The 21366-nt window shown below is 38.1% G+C and overlaps 1 protein-coding gene across 1 annotated transcript; it reads right to left on the bottom strand.

The window, feature by feature from the left end:
- Positions 1–387: 387 nt before the first annotated feature.
- Positions 388–19800, bottom strand: C9 (complement C9). The gene is made up of 12 exons (XM_030512525.1): positions 19692–19800; positions 15468–15585; positions 14662–14809; positions 13117–13264; positions 11293–11431; positions 9909–10127; positions 7605–7845; positions 6065–6193; positions 4859–5037; positions 4429–4657; positions 3397–3576; positions 388–549 (listed from the first exon to the last, which is right to left on the bottom strand). The coding sequence occupies exons 1-11, from the start codon at positions 19775–19777 to the stop codon at positions 3416–3418; spliced, it is 1797 nt and encodes a 598-aa protein (XP_030368385.1). The 5' UTR covers positions 19778–19800; the 3' UTR covers positions 388–549; positions 3397–3415.
- Between the last annotated feature and the right edge of the window lie 1566 nt (positions 19801–21366).

Genomic DNA, 21366 nt, shown 5'->3' with positions numbered 1-21366 from the left:
GATACAAATGTCTGACTATTCAGCAAATGTTGGGAAGAGCAAAAGTAAAAGCTCTAGTAAAGCTGCATGCATAAACATATTGGTGATTCAAGGCATTAACTACATGTAAGATGTGGGGTTGGAAATAAACCTACAAGGGCCCTTTGCTGAAGCTAGTGACTCCTTCAGGTTCTTTATTAACAATATACCATCAGTCAGCTCATGTTATATATATTATTCTGAAACTCATACCATATTTTAATTCTTGAAAGTCAGTAGGAAAACATACTACAAAGACTTACGAAAAACACACTGACAAGGGGACACCATTATGCCATTGACTAACAAAGATAATTCGTGCTCTAATGACAGCCACAGACAAATAAAAGATGGGCTATACCCACTGCATTGGCTCATCTCTGTTAAGACATTTATTGATTACTTTGTTTTGATTAGCGATTGTTTAAGCTGCAGAAGCTTTTAAATCATGGCATTCCGTTGCTCTTGGGTAGCTAGCTGGTCCGCAGAAACCGTGATTTGTAGAATTGGTTTGCGATCCATTATTGTTTTCTAAAAAAGGAGAAAAAATAGTAAAAATATGATAAGAAAGAGTAGCTACAATATTATATATTGGTCAAAATTTAGTTGAAATAGTACTATCATGGCTCACCAGGAATATGATTCCACTGTGTCTCAAATATGATTGTAATGTAAAATCTAATGAATCACAGAATCACAGAATCATTAGCATTGAAAGGGAGTTCTGGAGATCATCTGGTCCAACCCCCTGCCAAGGCAGGGCCACTTTGGACGCGTTACACAGGAACATGTCCAGGCGGGTTTTGAATGTCTCCAGAGAGGGAGACATCATAACCCTCCCCTGGCAGCTTGCCCCAGTGCTCAGCCACCCTCAACGTAAAGTTCTTTCTCATGTTGAGGTGAAACTTCCCATGTTTTAGTTTATGGCCATTGCTCCTCGTCTTGTCACTGGGCACCACTGAAAAGAGTCTGGCACCATCCTCCTGGCACCATGCTTTGAGACATTTATGTGCATTAATGAGATCCCCTCTCAGTTTCCTCTTCTCCAGGCTAAACAGGCCCAGCTCCTGCAATCTCTTCTCAGAAGAGAGATGCTCCAGACTCCTGATCATCCTTGTGGTCCTCTGCTGGACCCTCTCCAGTAGCTTCTTGTCTCTTCAAGGAGACAAGGAAGCTGCTGGCTTCAAGGCTCTTCAGGAGCCCAGAACTGGACACAATACTCCAGATGTGGCCTGACCAGGGCCGAGTAGAGGGGGAGGATCATTTCCATTGAACTCCTGGCCACACTCCTCCCGATGCACCCCAGCATACTATTGGCTCTCCTGGCAGCAAGCGCACACTGCCGGCTCATAGTCAACTTGCCATCCACCAATACTGCCTTGTCATACTCAGCTGAACTGCTCTCTACTAGGTCAGCCCCCAACCTGTGCTGGTACTTGGGGTTCTTCCTCCCTAGGTGCAGTACACTACACTTGCCCTTGTCAAACCTCATTAGGTTTCTCTTCACCCAATTCTCCAGCCTGTCAAGGTCCTGCTGAATGGCAGCACAGCCTTCAGGAAGAATGAAGAATGAATTAAAACACATATTGTGATTTTCAGAAGACTTAAGTATCTGCCTTCTGGTGGAAGAGTGAATACTCAACAGGTGTGATATATCAGAAAGCAAAGTTAGGTTAACTTTTTTCAAAATCCTTTTACTATGCCTTACCTGAGGAAACATATCTGAATATGTACATATCATGAATGATCAGAATGATATTTACTGTCATGGCTGAATGATAGGTAAATGACATGTAAATGATACAGAGCAGGACTAAAATTAAACTTCTTATGATAGTTTTTTAAAATAAGACTGACTTCACTGGATCAAGCAAAGGCTAACTTGATACTCTGTTTGTAGCAAGAGCACAATAACACCAACCTAGGGAATGTCCAGGAATAGGGAAACACTTCAGGGTGCTTCACAAGTAGAATATTCTGCTCTCGTGAGACCCCACTTGGAGCACTATATGCAATTCTGGTCTCCTCAACATAAAATGAGCTGTTGGGGGCTGGAGCACCTCCCGTGTGAAGACAGGCTGAGAAAGTTGAGGCTGTTCGGCCTGGAGAAGAGAAGCTGCATGGAGACCTCAGAGCAGCCTTCCAGTATCTGAAGGGGGCCTACAAGGATGCTGGAGAGGGACTCTTCATCAGGGACTGCAGCGATAAGACAAGTGATAGGGAATGGGTTCAAACAAAAACGGGAAGTTCAGGTTAGATAGAAGGAAAAAGTTCTTCCCTGTGAGGGTGGTGAGGCACTGGAACAGGTTGCCCAAGGAAGTTGTGGCTTCCCCATCCCTGGAGGTGTTCAAGGCCAGGTTGGACAGAGCCTTGGGCAACATGGTCTAGTGTGAGGCATCCCTGCCCATGGCAGAAGGGTTGGAATTAGATGATGTTAAGATCTTTTCTAACCAAACCATTATATGATTCTATGAATATTAGATGTAGCTGAACACCACTGAAGCTGAGTGAAGGCAAGCATAGAAGAAATTTCCTGATATGTATTTTAAATGCAAGTAGAGGTAATGTTGCAAGACTTCCATCAGGGTGACCTATCTTGCCACTTCTTTCGTACTTGTGGGCTCCCAGAAGAAAAGGAACTTGTGGTAACATGTTAAGCATAAAACCCAAATGCTTTCATCTGGGCCTGAAAACTCTTACTGTCACATCCAAGCAGCATGAAAGCTTCTTGCTCTCAGCAGATGAAAAAGTTGAGACCACTTTGCCATTTGATGGACCAGAGCATCCATCCTCAAAATCCTGCTTGTTTTTTCTTTTGTGTTGCAGTATTATATAAAAAAAAACCCAAACAAAAAAACAAACCAAAACCCTGACAAAACCATCTAGCTAGATATTTTCTTGTTATTTTTTTCCAAGCTAAAAGTTTTGAAAATGCTCAAACAGTGGTTTTGTTGGGTTTAAGAATTCTATTTGCCAAATAGGAGAATTCAAACTCCCAAACTGTCTATGTTTGTTTCTGGAAGACATGTCTCTTTCCCTCTCTCTAAGACATAAGGTCTTTGGTGGAGGGTCTGACTGAAGATGAAATCTCTATATAAAGAGCTGGAGTTTTAGTCTGGTGTTATCGAGAATTCCATTTTACTCTTGAATTCTGTGATAAAACATTACTTGTCAAGACATTCAAATACAAATCCAACCATTCGCAAATTCAAGCTACAAGGTGGATGTTTTTAAAGCTGTATCAAGTCACAGATTTAAATGATGTGTAAGGGGATTTACCCATCACTTCTTCAACCATGTCACTGAAATGCCCCAAATATTGACTGACCATTTATTGTAAACAGCAATAACATGTTAGTACTTAGTCAGGCTGCTGACCTGGTTTTGAGAAGCATAACTATTTTGCTTCTCCACAGGGCCGTTTTTCAATGCTTTCTCCCTGGCATGGTCTGCCACCAGGTTCTGGTGTAGGATTATTACACTGGCGAGTTCGACTGCTTTCTCCATTGATGCAGGCAGACCAGGCACTCCAACAGCTCCAGGCTCCATCAGTGACAACTGGTATTAAGACACCATATTAGGATTAGTCCAACATCTCTTTTTATTCTGTGCAGTGACAGAAATCTTAATTAGAGCTTTTTACTTTGCACTTTCGAAGGTGGGCAAGGTAGACCACGACTCGAGTCATATGTTCTCAGTTATGGTGACTCTGCAGATCTTTGCAGCCCCCAGCATATACAACCCATCACACAGATTTGGCTTTTGAAAGTGCCCTTGTCAGTGGCACTGCTTAAAAGCCCGGAGATTTCAACATTTTTGTCTCCCTAAGAAGCTGCCTGAACATCAAGTTCTAAGGTCTGTTTGGAGCACCTGCGCTTTAAAAACTTGGCAACAGAGAATGAATTTACAGGACAATAAATTTTTTATATTGTCAATTGTGAAGCTGCATTCATCTCCCTCTTCCCCCTTGTGGACCAATTTAATATTAAGCTAACACAGTAATTATGACATGTGACCATGTGCTAGCAAACACAGTGCCTTTGCATGAAACTGAAGGCAAATAGCTTATGACGTGGTGAAATTGCTTTTGCCTGAAATCGGTTTACCGTTACTGCACCACACTTCAGTAATGCTCCTATTAACATAAATGAACTTGGGGTATCATTCCAAGACACAGCAATGCATGTGGGACAATGAACTCTAAATTAGTGTCTTCTTTACTGAAAAAACCCAGTAGCTTACACTAACTTCCACACCATATACCCATGAAATTTGACAGCAGTAGGTGTAAGTAGGTATAATAGCAGCAGAGCTATGACATCTTTCTGTCCTTATGAAGGCTCATTTTGATAGGATATTGTTCACAAAGAAAAATATGTTCAGTTTAGTGTGTCTGAATTATTTACTAACCTTTAATTAATGTAGATTTGGGAATCTGACAAGCAATTCCCCTGAAGTAGCTTGAGCACATGCATGTACAGGATCCATCTACCAGCACAGGGGTGCCTCCATTTTTGCAGGGTTCACATTTGCACACACTGTATTCAGTAATGTAGTCTTCTATTGCTCTTTCCAAATTTTGTTTCTTTAAATATGCATTTTTCATCTTAACTGGAACAAGTGTATGTATTGGAGAAGGCTGAAGAAGAGAAAAGCCCAAGCATAGCAGACTTTTCTGAAGCCCTGAATCCTTTTTATATACCCATCACTCGAGTAAGGAAGAAAATGTTAAGATGAACAAAATACCTGAAAATTCATTATAAACTTGGAGTCTCACTTCCATCTTAGAACAAAAGCTTCAAAACCGTAAGAGCCACAGCTCTGAAGAAGTTGTACTTACCCGTTGTTGTATCACTACTGGAGCATCAACTAAAGACTTAGCCCACTCTATATAATCCTCTACATCAACTGTTTTGGATCTTCGCAGTAACATTTCTTTTATCTTCACTGAAAAGTCAATCTTCCCTCCATCAACTAAGGAGATTATATCATCTATGATAAAATCATCCTTAAGTGATGCTGTAGAAAGAAGAGAGGATGAAGATGAAGGTTTACTGCCCACGCATCTTGAAGAACAGTTATCCTTTTAGCTCAACCTGTCCATCTCTATAAAATGACGGTAGAGAGAAGAACTGTTCGCTCATTGGTTATGGTGGAATTCAATCTTTCTTTACTCATACCTTTTATGTGGGAGGAAATCTTTTATTTTGCAATTAGATTAGACAACCCTGTATCTGAAAGGAAAAGAAGGAATAGGGCAAAATGAGAGACATCATGGAGATCATAGCCATTTAATAACAAGCCAAAGATAATATGAGTAACACTACTGTATCACCTGAGCAGAAACAGAAAAGGGCAGGAATTAGAATAGTAGGAGCTTTTGTTTCAGAACCAGTCCCCAGTGTCCTGGCATTGACTGAGACCTGTTTGCATGTTGAGTGCGCGTCTGTATAAGGCAACTGCAGATAAAAGGATCCAAGGTCCTATTGCTGGGCAGACTCAGCACCTAAGGGCAGATACTGGAAACACCTGGCGTGTGTGCTGGTGTGCACCAGGTAGTCTGCATCAGCAGCGGGAGTGGAGCTGTGGGTCTTGGGGCATTGTATATCTGGGTGCCAGTAACAGCAGAGACTAAGGATCCAGTTGTTGGTTAAACTGAATGTCTAAGGTCAGCTGCTGGAGGGATCTACTGGCTATGTACAGCCAGTACAGCTCCTCTGGAGGTGGCCTGTAGAGGACCCTTCCAATGTCAACTATTCTGTGGTTCTGTGATATTTGCCACTAACAACAACACTGTGCTGTTGACTACATTGATTTTTGCAGCCAGCAATGTGTGTATGTGTGTGTGTGTTATAAAAGTGTGTTTGTGTGTGTACTGGGAACACACACTCAGCCTGGCTTGAGCTGGGAGCATGGAAGTATGGCAGCCTCACGTCTCCTCATCTACTGGATTTGTCCTTTCCCTAACAGCAATATCTATATTGATTATAAAAGCTAACATCTTTCCTTACACAAAAGATATAATGTAAAATAAGGATATACTTACACTCGTCTTTCACATGAATCTTTTCACATTTATGACCATCAATATTAGCATTGACGTGTAAGTCTTCAAATGCAGCCACGGCATCTAGGTGATAGCCAAGGCATCTTTTTACATCTTCTATAGTGATACCTGAAAGTGAAAATGATTAAGTGGTTAGAAGGATTGAATGACCATAAATAATGTGATGTTATTCTTGGGGAATAAACTTCAGGGGTATTGGAAATGTTTATAGCTTTCTTCTTCCCATTTGTCTTCTGCTTTTTCCTCTTCCATGAAATGAATGTGAGGATGATTGTATTTGAAGTGCCTGAGCAGAGGCAAGTGAGATGTACAGTGAGAAGAAAAAATTCTAAACCTTCCAAAAATGGATTTATATTTTCCTTGATCTAGCTGAAAGCAGATGTCCCTTTAGGGACCACTCTTTCCATATATTTTATTGGAATTTTGTCTTTCTCAGATGCTTATCATAAAACATTGGTTTTATGTGCTAATTCATTTAACTCTTCTAGTCTCCTTCTCCCAACCTCAAACATGCTTCTGCACTACTTTTCCCCATAAAGCTAAGAAGGCCACTAATCTCTTTTAAGTACTCTGTTCCCTTAATTCTAATCCTCCCCTATCTGCTACTGCCTCCAACACATTTCTACTTACCAAACTCAAACATATAATCTCGAACTTCACTTTTGTGTTCAGAAAGAATTTTATTTAAGGTTGGTACTTAAAAAAAAAAAAAAAAATCTAGCACCAAAATCTCCAGGCAATAAACAGTGCATTAGTGAGATACTTAAGTGACATCTTTGTACCATGTCTCTTTGCATGGTATGAACATCTAATAATAATATTGTTATTGTTGCTGCATGCAGCAAGTACTTATTTTCTGATCTTCAAAATCAGCATAATTGCCTTTTTTAACTTTATTCCAGAGTGACCACTTTAACCATCACAAACCCACATATATCCGAACTGCGCGTGAGGGAAGATTAAATTGCTACTTTCCTATCTTAACCAGGACAAAGAAAAATCTAGTGTGAATGTTAAAGTCTATAAAAACAGTCTCAACACACTCAAGAGCATTATGTGATTTCTAGAAAGTTCCTTATCTCTTCGCCACCACCAAACTTTGAGTTACTGTGCCACAAGAAGGTACCAACTAGCAAATTGGCTTTAAGGTTTAGACAGATTTTCTAGGCACTGGGGATCTCCTGCAAAATGTGTCACACCAATTAGTGTTGATAATATTTTGAATATGTCTAAGTTTGGGTTTGGTTTTTGGTTTTGCTTTTTTTGGGGGGATTTGTTTTTTTTTCAGTTACAGACTCAAAATACAGACTTCAAATAATTCTGGAAGTTACAAAGACTGTCATCTCTTTTGAACTCATGTAATTCTGTAATGTCACTGGTGTGTGACAAGCACCACACACTGAATTGTGCTGTTCTCAGTGATGCTCTATGGACACAAATCTATCCTTATACATCTCTTTGCATGACTGGAGTCTTGGTGATAATCTGCATACCATAGCAAGGCCAACAGAATGCATACCTATTCGAGACATAGCATAATTATCCAGAATGTACACAAGTTCATATTTTCCTCCTATAGTTCCAGAGACTGCATAGTGAGTTCCATAATCTTCTAGAAATTTGAAATATTCCCCCTTATCATATTCAGCAGGCAGAAAGTTTAGATCATCAAGGAAACTATCTGTGAGATGGACATCACGACTCCGCATTTGGAATCTTCCGAGCTGAATCTTTCCTTTTATATGCAGAAAGGTTTGGTTCTGAATGCAGGGAGAAGAAAGTGAATGAGAGTGCCATTCTGGTATGCATCACAGCAGGAATATCTGTTCTATTTTACTTATAATGAAACTGCAGCACTTTTAAACATGCCATTCAATCTAGCACTTTGCAACAGGGACAAACTTGTTTAATTCAAATTAAAAGTTCTCCAATTTAAACTGAGAAGCAGCAAGAGATTTATTTTATTTCTGTTCTTCCAGTTTTTCAGAACCTTTACTTTACTAATTTCAGCAAGCCCTATGTGATCTATTTGACAAGGTCTTTTTTTAAGTACAATGTCTACCTTTCTGACTTTCATAACACTGAAAATTAAATCCATATGGCTCACTAGATAACAGAAGCTGTCCACTGAGGTCAGCTGGAGTTTTGTCTGTGTTTATAGACAGAGTATTAAGTTCTCTCTTTTTTTGGACCACTTCTCTATTATTCTCAGACTGTCAGAAGGAAGACCACAGCTTCAACTAAAAACAAAAAACCCCCACAAAATAGCAAACAACATTATAAAATGAAAATGAATCGGGAAAAAAATTCCTTGAAGTGTTTGACCCATACATACATTCTAAGTCTAGGTATAGTAACTGATATTTTCATAAATTACACTGCAGATGGTTTTATATCATAATCTAAATCAGGACATAGCTGCTGCCCAAAACACATGACAGTTTGTGAAATAGTTGCCCTGAAGACTTTAAGGAAACACATGCATTCCAATCCCCATTATTTGCAGTACTTAAGTGACTTGCTAAACAATAGTGCCTAATAGGTGGTACATAAAAGGGATTTAGCAACAGACCATCACATTATCTGGCACCATTTAAAGGATCTTAAACTGTCTTACTTCGGACTTTCAGGAATCTTCAGGCATCTAAATCTCTGTGAGGAAATTTTTGTATGTGAAAATATTCCTGCCATCTAGCTTGTACAAAATTGCTTTTCTACAAGCTGGATATGCCTGGGCTGCTCCTGGCTTTAACTCACAAGTGAGCCCTAGAGGGTTCTTGGTTAGAGACTGCCAGTCCACTAACTTGCAACAAAGTGAGTTTATGGTGATAGAGCTCTGACAGTGACAGATTGTGACTCATTTTCTGGACTGATCTCTGAACAAGAATTTGAAGCCAGAAGTCCTATCACAAACCACTACACTATGAACAGCCTATAATATACCCCAAACTACAGGACTTCATGTTTTGCATCTGTGGAGATGGTTGGTTGGAGATTTGAATGTTCCATTTCTTTCCCAAGAAAACTCACACCGATACAAAGTCAGTGTTGTATGCCAGCTTCTCTTTATAGTACACATCTTTCTCTTCAGCAGTATTTTAATTAATCAGTTATAAAAGTTATCTTAGTTTTCCCTTAAATCCATTTGATCTCCAGAAATCTGAATGGATCCTAGGCAACAAGGCTGTCAATAGTTTGTATTATTTGAGTCAGATCTGTTCTTTCTTGCATGTGGTGCATGTCAGTATTATGGAGTTGATGTACCTTGTATGTGATGGCATGTTGTAATCATAGACTTTGGTATATATGGTGAGAAAGGGTATAGGACCTGGTTGGTTAATTCCACTAGCACCCAGCTGGTGGGTTAGGCCATAGTATCTACAATGTCTAGTATCACTTTTTGGGGTCTCTGTCTCTTCAAATTCACTAGATTCTAAGGCTACTTCTTTTCTACCAAATAAAATGAGATAGGGCCTATTCTCAAAGGACAGGTAAAGCAGTATGGCTTGTGGGTAACTCCCAAATAGGCTTGCTTTTTCCAAACTGCTTATTGAGAACATTTCCTTCAAACATGATGCAGGGAACCACCAGATGGGCATTGCTTATGAAAGCACGAAAGCTGACAGACCAAAATCATGGCAGTGTGCTAGCTACATTTGGCCATGTCTGAAATCTTAACCCTAGTATTGCCAGGATTTCACTTCTGTGAATAAGCAGGGAACTAGAATACTTAGAAAGATTAATTTTTTTTTATTCTAACACTGTATAAATTTTACTGCTTGTAAAATAGTTACTTTAAAACCTTTAGTTTGATTAAACTTACCCTTTCTGTGGAGCTTTTCAGGATGGAACTTAAACTTGAATTCTTGTTGTAGTGATACTTGAAATTTCCTTCTGAACTACTTTTGTTACTTCCTTCAGTAGGTATGTATTTCAGAGACAAGTCAGCATTAAAGTGTGAGGTTTTTTCTATGTAAACCTCTCGTAACATTTTTACACGATCATGATAGAACTCAGATGTGAAGGTTTTGTCTGCTTTTGTCTTAGAAAATAAATACAATGAAAATGTTGTATGAGAGAACAAACCAGGCAGTGACAGAAAAATCTACGCAGCACTTTAAAGTGATATGTTTTACATAGCTTAGCAATACATTTTTCTTTTAAAACAAAACGAATGGAAATACCACTCACTCCCCAAACCACTTCATCTCAATCAATTCAGTGGTTCCAAAGTGAACAGAAAACTGCAGTGACAATATTTCAGTGAGTGTTAAATCTCAGCATGTAACACTGTCAAAGTAATCTATGTGTCAACTTTTCCTTTACGTGTAAGGAATGGTAGTCTCCAGCTCCTTCCTAGAATGCAGAAAAGAATTGCTAATATATCCCAATATCTGCAATTAATCAGGATTATGATTTTGCTTTCTTTTTTTACAGCAGACAATAGCTAATTCAGTATACCTATTTCAGTGTTGATTATTTTTCTATACTTTAGTAGCATATAAGAGTTTTAGTAACTGAAAATAGTTATGCATCAAAGTCAAATATGAGCAATTATCTCTGGGTCAGATTTATTGATTTTGGGCAGGACCTGTATTAAATTGTAATTTTTCTGTGAAGCATCTACTTACAGTGACAGGCAAAGCATTTGGTAAGCAAAATACTCCTTTGATTTCTGAAATGAATCTAACATTGGTGTTTCTAAGATCATCAATATTTTTAGTGTTCGAACCTCACTGAAAGTCATAGTCTGAATCTCAAAAGCCTATTAGAATTTTTTTTTCAGTAGGACAGAGAAAGTTATCACTGATTAGAAAACCCAAGTGGGACCAGAGCATCATAATATTATTGCTGCCTTTCTATCAGTGTCTTTTGTGTGTCCTTGAAAAAGTAGATGGGTTGCTGCTCTACCCAGTACATCTCCCATTCTTCTCCTCCTGTCATGCTGTAAACATTCCAGAAAGACAGCTTCATTTACTAGGCACAGGTGCAGCAATGAACATGTGGGAATTTGTCTGTCACGAGTGAGCTTAACTGCTAAAGCAAATGACAACATAACCTGTTTCCCTCTGGACTTTTGTTAAAAGATTGGTGCTAAAAAGCTGCTACTATCAGACTGAATATATATGCCAAGTCTTCCAGGTGGATTTCAGGATTCAGCATCCAGTTAAACACATCCTAGCTTGCACAAAAGGACTTACACTTACATCATAAATGAGAACACCCACGTTCCATGGCTTGCGGTAGTATATCTGTGTGTTTCCATCACGCACTCTTTCACAAAGACCATTGAAAAAGTCATTGTCAAATGGTGTGGCCATTGGCTGCATCCCTAAAATATTGATTCTACAAAAGAAATACAAGGGAGGTTATGCTTCAGAAAAGATGTCAGCACCCATAGCCTGTAGACAATGGTATTATGACTGAAAACGTCAGATTCTGTAAGAAATGGAGGCTATAGCTGTGGAACTGCATATTGCTTCATCCACACAGCAGCTTGCCTTGTCTCTTGTGGTCCTCTCATTGTGTAATGGAGATAACAATACATCTTTCATGAAGCACTTTAAGGGATTTACAAAGCTCTTATTTTTTAACGGCTTTGTATGAGAAATAAACAAATCAACAAATACAGATATAAAATATCAAACACAACAAGAACTTGATAATAAAAGGAGGTAAAAACATTTCTTTTTGACCAATGTATCTGTGATGAAGCATTCCTTATAGGTTTAAATGGGACATTCCAACATCTATTTTTAACCTGTTTTTTTTTTTTTTTTTCATAACTTGTGTTAGGTTGTTTGCAGGTAGGAACTTTGATATCGAGTGTGTACAACATCCCGCAAATCTGTAGAAGGAATATATAACTATTTGTAGCACCGCCTTTTGTCGCAGGGTGTGACCTGGTGGAATAATAGCATTCTCTGGAACAGAGGAGAGAAAATCTGAACCTTTACAAAGTGAGCATTTGGCTGTGTATTTCTATGCATCTACATACTGATGTACAAGAGATACTTAAAAAAATTTAACTGCTCCTTGGAGGATTCTGTATCATTTGTTTGCTCTTCTATGTCTGTTTCATAGATTTAAATCTTTTCAGTAATTCCAACATTTATGTCTGATACTATCTGGGGGTAGAAAGTAGTTATCAGTTCATCAAAGTCGCCACTGTCAAAGCTGCACATGTACACAACATTTTCTCATGGAGTATTTTAGTAATAGATTATAGTGAAAATAATAAAGAAGCTACCTCTAAAAATGCCCAAGTATGTGGCTTTCTTCCCCATGCTACAAGGACAGCAGTAACACAATCACTAAATTAAATGAAAAGGATATGTCCTTTTCATTTAAACACAAGGTGGTGCTGCAGTATACTTTTATATTCATCTGTTCCTGTTTGGATTGATGCTTTCTGTCTCTATCTGTAGATAAACAGTATGCCACACTTCCCTGTGTTTGAAATGAAAGAAATACAGCAGCATTTGAGAACATGAAGATTAATTTTCTACTTAGATTAATGATGAAAACTCCTGTAAACAACGGACATTTGGGAAATGGAGAATGTAATACTGGAAAAAAGCTGCAGGCAGAGTATTGTTACAATAAGGTATCCCGCTGTATAAAAAATCAAGACATTTTTTCTCCCTTTTAGACACACATATTAGTAAAGTAATTGGGAATGATTAATACATTATGAAAACTCACTTGAAACATATCTATATATCTATAAATTTTACATTTAAGTAATGAGTATCATGTGTATATTTATGTAACATCCACACATGATTCTACCTAGTAACATAATAATTGGTTTAAACTGTCTGTATAATGTTTTATCCTCCCCAAGTATACAAAATAGAACAGTAGTTAGGTGTTTGTCCAAAAGCTACGTAGCATTTTTGAATAAAATGTGAGCATGATTCAGATTCCACTTTTGGGAATGTCAATGTGCCCCAGTGTTTTCAGCTGTCTTTGAAGACAGTCCTAGACTCTTCACAAGGCCCAATACTAACTTTTTCCTCTTTACATACCCTTGCCCTGCAGTCCTGCCAACTCCAGACACATCAATATCATGGTTACGGCATGGTGATCGTGGGTCTGATTCACAGTTATCTTCATCAGAAAAGTCTCCACAGTCATTATCTACATTACACACAAGTCGTCGCTTTATACATCGACCTAATCAGAGAATAAAACATTGAATGAGTGCATTTTTTTTTTTCCAAGATGGACTTTAAATAGCACCCCAAAGCTACTCTTTATTGAGACCTTCCTCTTTGCATGTTTCTATTATTGTTATGAGGAATTCAAGTCCAACACCCTGCCTCCTTCAAATGAAAAAAAAAACCAACCCAAACCTATACTACTGTATTTACTTATGTACATACTACTGTTCACTAGGATGGTTGAGAAAAGTGATAAAACTGTTGTCATTTGAAGAAAATTGTTACTTCCTATGATTTTTTCTGTATTAATCTTTGATTATTAGTGTGTTGTTTTAGGGGTTTGTTACATTTGTACTGAAAGAATACAGGAAAGTGTTAATTCAATATAAACAAAGAATTATTTCTGAATTGTTTGAATTGTTGCTATTTGGATTATGTTATTTGAATAATATGGACACTGTACTGTCAAAAACTATAGTGATTTGTGTTCTAAAGCCACAGTGAAGTAGTAGTTCTCCTAAGGGTGTGTATCACAGGGTGTACAAAGACTTTTTTTTCTACAGGATTTAAAGATTTAGGGTAAATTTAACCCTAGAATAATAAAACATTTGCTGATACCTGCCACACCTGTAAGTGCCACACAATGACTGTGAACTAGTAGCTAAATACATACTTTCTAATTTTAGCTTCTCCACTTGCACTTCACAGTATTCGAGATGAAGGCAACAATGGCAATGGCTTGGGACTCAGAATTCACTTAGCATATTTTCTTTTGTTTTTTGATTATTTGTATTGCCTTTAACTTTCCCTATTTTATTTGGATTTATGATGAGTCTTGAACATTAAATTTGTTTGTATGCCATGCATGTATCACTTTGCAGATTTACGTCTTACGTTGAATCTAGAGGCATTCTGGTCTCCAGCTAGCACACATGATACCAATTTGGTCAGTAAACTTCCCTATCCATTTTGTGATGATTCCTTCAGTGCTAGTTTTTCCCAGTGGTTTTTCAGAAAACATAGTGATTCTGTAGCAGGACAAACAGCTATGCTAGAAGAAAGGACACTCACAGTATGGTCAGCCTTTAAACATGGATGAGTAATTACAGGAGAATTTAAATGAGATGAAAATTACAATGGGAGATGAGAAGAAAATACCCCTTATCAATGATTGTTCATGATGTGGTTTTGGAGTTGTGGCGTTGCAACCCACCTGTCTATGGACTGCCTTTAAACCCTAGAAATAAGTTACTGCTTCAGGAGATTATCCCCAACTAGAAAGGCACTGAAGCATATACTGAAGCATATATCTCTTCTTGTGTATGCATTTTGTCTTCAACGGAAATAGATATAACTTTGTGGTTTCCTGAGTTATTGCAAAACTCACTGTGGCATGAAAACAAAACTTACCAGAATTGCACTGAAAGTCAGTACCACAGTCTGCTTCTGGTTCTTCAGGACAAGGTTGGCTGGTTTTACAGCTTTGTGTATCTCCTAAAGTCGTCAGGCATGGTGTTCCACCAAACTGCCCGAATCTTTCAATGCTTCTAGAGCGAAACTTGAAAGATAAATAACACTATCAACGTTGCTTAGAGAGAAAACTACAAGAACGGGAGGATTTTCAGCTGAACTTAGAACTTTTCAAAATGAAGCATCTTTGGTGAAATTTTTGGTTGAAAATCCATAAGCACTGGTCATGGCATAAAAAATGTGTACAGGAACATTTAATTAATAATATTTTAGCAAGAATTCTTTTTCACTATTTATTTTATTTCACTGTTTTCATTACTTTCAATCCAGAGAGGACAAGCATCATATATATTTTGTATGCTTTCAAATGTTTAATTTTTTTTAAGTCTCAGAAGAAGAACTTTGTTAAGAAAATAAAAATCTGCTTTTGAAAATAATTGTTTTATTTAAAAAGGTAAAATGTATTTAAAAAGTAATGTTCATAATAGAAACATCAATATGGCCAAAATAGGTAATTTCTGTCAACAGAACATTTTGAATGACAACACTCGGCCAGTTTTGCACATCTGGGTGTAGTCTTCTCTTACTTTTATGGCTTACAGATCTGAAATAATCATGGGTTCCATCATATCATAAACATACAACATTAAGAGCTGCAGTCTGATATATTCCCAATAACCAAAAAGCAGACAGATAATGTCCCTTTGGTTGTAGCTTTGGAACAAAGAATTCCAACTATAGCTTACCCTTTGATAGGTGCATGGGTCGCAGGGCCCCCATGCGCTCCAGCTGCTCAGTTTACAATCTATCGGAGATGGAGTGTTCAGTTCTCTTCTTCCCCTGTAGAAAGCTTTTTCTGAAGAGCTGACAAACAAAACATTCCAATACAGTCCTGGGCAGTACACTAAAATCACATGTCAGTTTGTATTTCAACCATAGACTAATATTTTGAAGCGTCTTTGAGCTGTTTTCTGCTTCACTTTCGTAGCAATACTTGGTACTTAGGTGTATAAACAGATGCCTAATATTAAATTCTTTGGTGGTTTAAAATTACATTAAAAAATCTTTGAAGACTTAATAAGCCAGCTCTTTTTCCCCTTTTTAGATATTTGCATGTAACTCATGCTCTTCTGGTGGGTCATGTTATTGAAGAGAACCAAACAATAATACACAGAGAACACCTGCAGTTTCCCTATTCAGACAGTGTCTGTATTCCCCATACTGAAAGCTGAAGACAAAAGTACAGCAGCACGTCAAATAGACATAGCACTTCAGTACATGTCTTTGTGATTTTTTAGTGTATTAAATTTAATGGGGTTGCCCTTATACCTAGGTAAAAGTTTAATTGCTTTCCTGAGTTGAAAGAAGCCTCATAAATAAAGGTATTATTTGCTAACAGGCTAACTTATATAGTTGGAAAAAACAGACAAGTGTTTAGCTATCTAAGTATTCTTCAGCTTGCCAAGTTGAACACTTTGCCATAGGCCTATATTTTCTAGAGTGACTACTTTGGTGTAAATACCACGAAGCTCCAGGCTCTTACTAAGTGAAAAGCCATCACTGCCATCATTCCGTGAAAAGCACCCACAGTTAGACGTTAAAAACTTATTCACCGTAGGATGACTTACTAACTTTAAAAACCAAGGACAATAGTTTAATGGTAACCTCATTTTCTCAGGTAACAATGCTGGGAAGCAGAGGAATGGAGAAGCATTGAAGTCTAACTTGCCTGGTTTGTTCTCTGTAATTCATTCCAATTTGGCATTACATGCTTAGTATTCATCCACCCTGAAGAAACAATCTTGCTGCACCTCACCAGGTTAATGCTGTTGCCTCTGCTTTACAATGGGACCTTCTCTGCTGAGCCCAGCTAGTTGGCAGATCTTCAGCTCCTGCAGTGTGATGTATGGGCTTTCACTGCAGCAGAGCCTTGCCCTCCACTCTTTGACACCCTTCCCCCGTACAAGTACATCAGGAGTCCAAAGAAATGTAACCTGATTCCATAAGATATAGAAATCCCTGGTTTGGACAAGATATACCAGTTGGTTCTGCTTCTTGATGCCATTTACAGTACATTCAGGTTACATACGTAGTAAGCTGTTACTGAGATTATAAATTGACCTACGTTTCTTTCCAGCTATTGAATCTTAAACAGCTCAGGGATCACAGGGTTGTTGTGCAACCTTTCATATGCTCAGCTGACCCTGACTAGCTCTGATGTCTCAGACTTTCCACTGTCACACACACCAGCACTAAACACGCACCACAGCTGCTGCTGTAAGTGTCTGCATCACGCACTTCCACTGTCTTGCCTGATACCTCTAAACAACTTCCCTCCCAGAAGCCTCCTAACTTCAAGCCAAGGCCAGCAGTAAATGAATCCTTGGCTGAAGATTTGCTTTTAAGAGGTAGGATTCTAAAGAAAAAGGAAACAGCGAAAAGCACAAATATGCCCAACCTCCATGGACAGCAGAAATAAGAATTCTCTCCATACAATAGGAACTTCCAAACTCTTCGCTGGTAAGGGAGTGTGAGGCTTTGTTGTGTGCTTGGCACCAGGAATTGCAGTACCTTATACAGATACAACCTTGTGAAAAGTCAGTTTTACACAGAATTCCCTTTCACTAATTCTCTGGTGGACTCTGAGCACCTAAATCAATAATCCATTGGTTAGCAGCTGGAAAAAACCTCCTTCACCTGTAATTAGCTAATCTTATAAATACTTCAGCAGTACTACAGTTTACTGTAACTTCCTAATAAGTAGGCAATGCTTTGGAAAGTTGATGAACAGTATTCCATTACATGTTTTTCCACCATTTGTCATGACAGTAAAATCAGTGGAGGGAAGAAATAAAAATATAACACTGGCAAATGAATGATAATCAGCTTGTTCTTTCCTCTATCTGCAAAGATAGCTGCATATATGACCTTTTGATCTCCTTACTGATGTAGGACTGTAAACTTCTGAGTAACAACATCTAGTTTGTCATCTTGGGTTGAAGATTGACAGGTTGTTCTTAAAGATAGTATGAGTGGGAAGCCTTGCACAGTAGACGTTGAAGATATGTTGAGGCACCTAGTAGGAGTTCTGAAGGCAGATGGATATCTTATTCCTAACAATTATCTGGTATTCAGGTACTGTAGAATTTTATATTGAAATGAAATTCTGAACTTTTAAATTATTAGCTTAAAAATGCAGCCAGTAAGAATGAACCATGCAGAGCAGCGTCTAGGAGGAGTGCCTGAAGGAGCAGTCAGACGCAAGCAAGTACAGGTCTTTAAAAGTTTCCCAAAGGTTCGTATAAGTTACTGTTTTGAGTTTAAAATAAAAATCCTGGGTAGGAAAGGCTGAGTTAAACTTTTCAATGTAAATGGAAATCTCACAATCAACTTTCTAGAAACCAGAGTTGAGAGTAGTCTTTGAGCTGAGCTATAGGTGCACAGGTTTTCACGTAATCATAACTGAGCAACTTCTGCAAGCATATTCACTGAGTGATGTACACACACCCCAGGGCCCCCTCCAGCTGCAGAAGTAAGAAGAAACCAAGACAAAGGTTTTGTATTTACTTGAGGTTAGAGAAGAATTAAAAATTAAAAAAAAAAAAAGGGGGGGGGAAGCCCATTGTAAATGAGTCTTGTGAACTCTTGAAATACCAACAATGCATCCACTATCAAGGTTGATCTGGAAATTCAAAGGAATACATATGGTTAGAAAGTTCTATTCAACATCATTGTTTAGAAAAAACAAAGATATTAGGGGAATTAGCAAGCTTGTCACTTCCACGTTGATCATGGGGAGAAAGGATTACTGAAAAACCATGCTAAATCAGGAGATACTAAGTCACACAGCTTAAAGAGGAGAGGCAGTAAAAGCAGTTCAACTACTGAAGAACATCACTGATGGTAGCAGTTGGGAGCAAGAACTTCAGAGGCAAGCATGGATACTGAAATACTCTGCTATCCATTGTTTGAGGGATAGGAAAGTGCTCTGTCAAAAGCAAAAAGCCATTTCACAAGCAGTACAGAAAACTGCTTACACCTTGCCTTGGATGGCACAATACATTCTGTACACCCTCAGGCCACAACTTTGGTGATTTGTTACTTAGCCATACTTAAAAATACAGAGCTGTTCAGTTCACCAGTTACAAAACTGATGACTCAAGAAAAATTCTTGGTTTGACAATGAGCACTGACCAAGAGAAAAGGCATGGCTCTCTGAAATGGGGAGATGTGATAGATGCCACATGAGGGCATCATTTTGCTAACTGTGCTGGCATCATCATGAAATCTTTGGTATGATGTGAAGTCAAGCTGCTGGCCCTTGGTGCCTGCTGTGTACTCTCCATAATAAGCATATCTTCTGGCTGCACAATTTCAAACTCAATATATCAAACTTGTGCTTTAATTGTATCTGAATGCCAGAATAATGATAACCATCAAAACATAAGGAGGTCTAGAGACATGTGCAAGAGGCAGTACTTGGTTGTTCAGCTAGTATTAACACCTAATCACAAAATGCTTCACATAATGCAATTTAAGTCTTAAAGCAGATGGATACCCATTTATTCTTGATGTATATATCTGAGACTCATTTTCTTTCACAGCTTAGTACTGACCTTTCTCCTAAATGACATATAGACTAGGCAGCTCTAGTTCTGGTAGTGTAGGCCTTCAGATGTTTTCACACAATGTTTTTGTATGGACTAAGACTTTATTTTGCCTGAGCTCCACCTCCCCCCAGAACATGACTTCAGCTGCTATCAGTCACTTTTATTGTACCACACACGTCCAAAACAGATGGATAAACCGTTTCTATTTGACTCCTGGAAATACAGTAAGCAGTATCCTTTTTTTTTTTTTTTTTTGTTAACTGAGCAAGTTACCATTAGAAATATCTGAATTGTAGGTTTATGCTTTGTTTTGAAGAAACAGAACAGTACAGGTATCTGCAGAAAATTGAACACACTTACCTTCTGCTTTCCCCCAAAAGTGAGGCAGCCACCTCTAAATTGCATAGTATGGATATAAGCTGCAAGGTAACGTGCATTCTTCTCATTTTGTAGCTGAATAGACAAAAATCACCATGACTGAATTTGTAATTTATTTGTTCCTTTTGTTATTTATTACCAGGAGAACAAACAAAAAGCAGTGCGTACTGAAGATTGCCAGTTAGTGGCCAAAGCTGCCTTACGGTAAGTGCTCTAAAGTCCACTTTTCAGAAAATTCCACTTCTTGCTACATGGAGACTGAGAAATAGTGTAAAGTAGCTTCAAGATTAAAAAATAAACCATTTTTGTTTACTAGTACTTTTTAATAGGGGAAAAACATTTTCCATTTAATTAAAGAACAGCTAACTGCCTAGTAAAAAGCAGTCATAGCAGTGACTCATGTAAGGAACAAATAGTTCCTAAAGCATTACTGTTTACAAGAGCAAGTTCAGTGTCCAACATTTTTGGAATCCTCATTTGGAGTGTTAGAGGAATAAACTCCCAAGATCCCTTTTATTTCCTCCCCCCGCCAATGTAAAAAAACAACACATGATTTTTTGTCATTATGAGGGAGACTAAAACTCTTCAAGCTTTCACTCCACCACCAAAACCCAAAACCACAAGCTAGCTCTTTAGAGGGGCATTCCTATTCAGTAGTTTTCTGTAATCCAGATTTAAAGCATAATATGTTGGACATAGTCACAAGACAGAAGTAACTTATAAATAACCTACTGTTTAGTAGTTAATAAGCATCTGGACGCAAGCTTAAAAAGAATTATCTAGTATAAGAATATTCCAAATTACAATGGGTAAGAAAAATTTTAATTTTTTCTGTTCCCTCATTTTTGTGGCAGGAAGAGGGAATGGTGTGGAATAGTGCAAGCAATTTTTTCCCCTATTCAGGCCTTATTTTTGGATAATTTCATTTAGAGCAACTGAAATATGATGCAGCCTCAGCCCAGCTTGGTGAGCCCAGTTGCACTAATTTGTTGAGCAATAATGCAAGACACAGACACTTGCAATATTGTATTGTTTCATCATACCTGTTTCAATGGATGCTATATGTACACCACCACGGTTCATGGTTCTTTAAGACAGAGACAAAAAGAAGAGTAAACTTCTATTCAAACTAAGCTTGCAGACCAGCAAGCACCTTTGGCCAGCTTGTAAGAGGTTCTGCTAAACAGCTCTTAGTGATCATCCTGACAGCTATTTCAAAACTCCAGCATAGATGGACTGTTAATTTTAGCTTGACAAGCAAATGGTCATCTAGTTGTTTAACTCAAATACTGGTAAACATACTCCTTCACTCAAGCACCAAGACAGTCAATTGTTGCAATAGTATCTTCGAGTACTAAATTACATGTTGCCATGTAGGGGGAAAAGAAAAAAAATAAATAAAAAAATAAAAGGAAATCAGTGATTCTCTGTGAAGCGCAGTAAGGCCTATATTTCAAGCTGGATAACAACTGCCTTTCAATGAATTGTTTTCAATCTGTTAACCACACAAATCAAACAACATTAAAAGTAAGCAAGCATGCACCCATTCCATTTATTCAGTGATACATCAGGCTGACAGTTACAGGTCAGTCTCAAGTACTAAAGGTTAATCTAAACCAGTAACTTTCTAATGTCTTTAATTCCTTTCACCCATCTG

Source organism: Strigops habroptila, chromosome Z (genome assembly GCF_004027225.2).
Source record: "Strigops habroptila isolate Jane chromosome Z, bStrHab1.2.pri, whole genome shotgun sequence".
NCBI lineage: Eukaryota > Metazoa > Chordata > Aves > Psittaciformes > Psittacidae > Strigops > Strigops habroptila.
The sequence above is the reverse complement of the archived record's forward strand: the minus strand, read 5'-3'. Positions and strand labels throughout refer to the sequence as shown.

What these genes read in the sequence shown, in the direction of transcription:
- C9 (XM_030512525.1), bottom strand. Translation starts at nt 19,777, where the DNA reads ATGAGAAGAATGCACGTTACCTTGCAGCTTATATCCATACTATGCAAT. An exon ending in TTATGCTATGTCTCGAATAG is followed by an intron (nt 6,194 to 7,604) that starts GTATGCATTCTG and finishes TTTCACTTTCAG; the next exon opens with GTATCACTATAGAAGATGTA. An exon ending in CAGTAGTGATACAACAACGG is followed by an intron (nt 4,658 to 4,858) that starts GTAAGTACAACT and finishes TCTCTTCTTCAG; the next exon opens with CCTTCTCCAATACATACACT.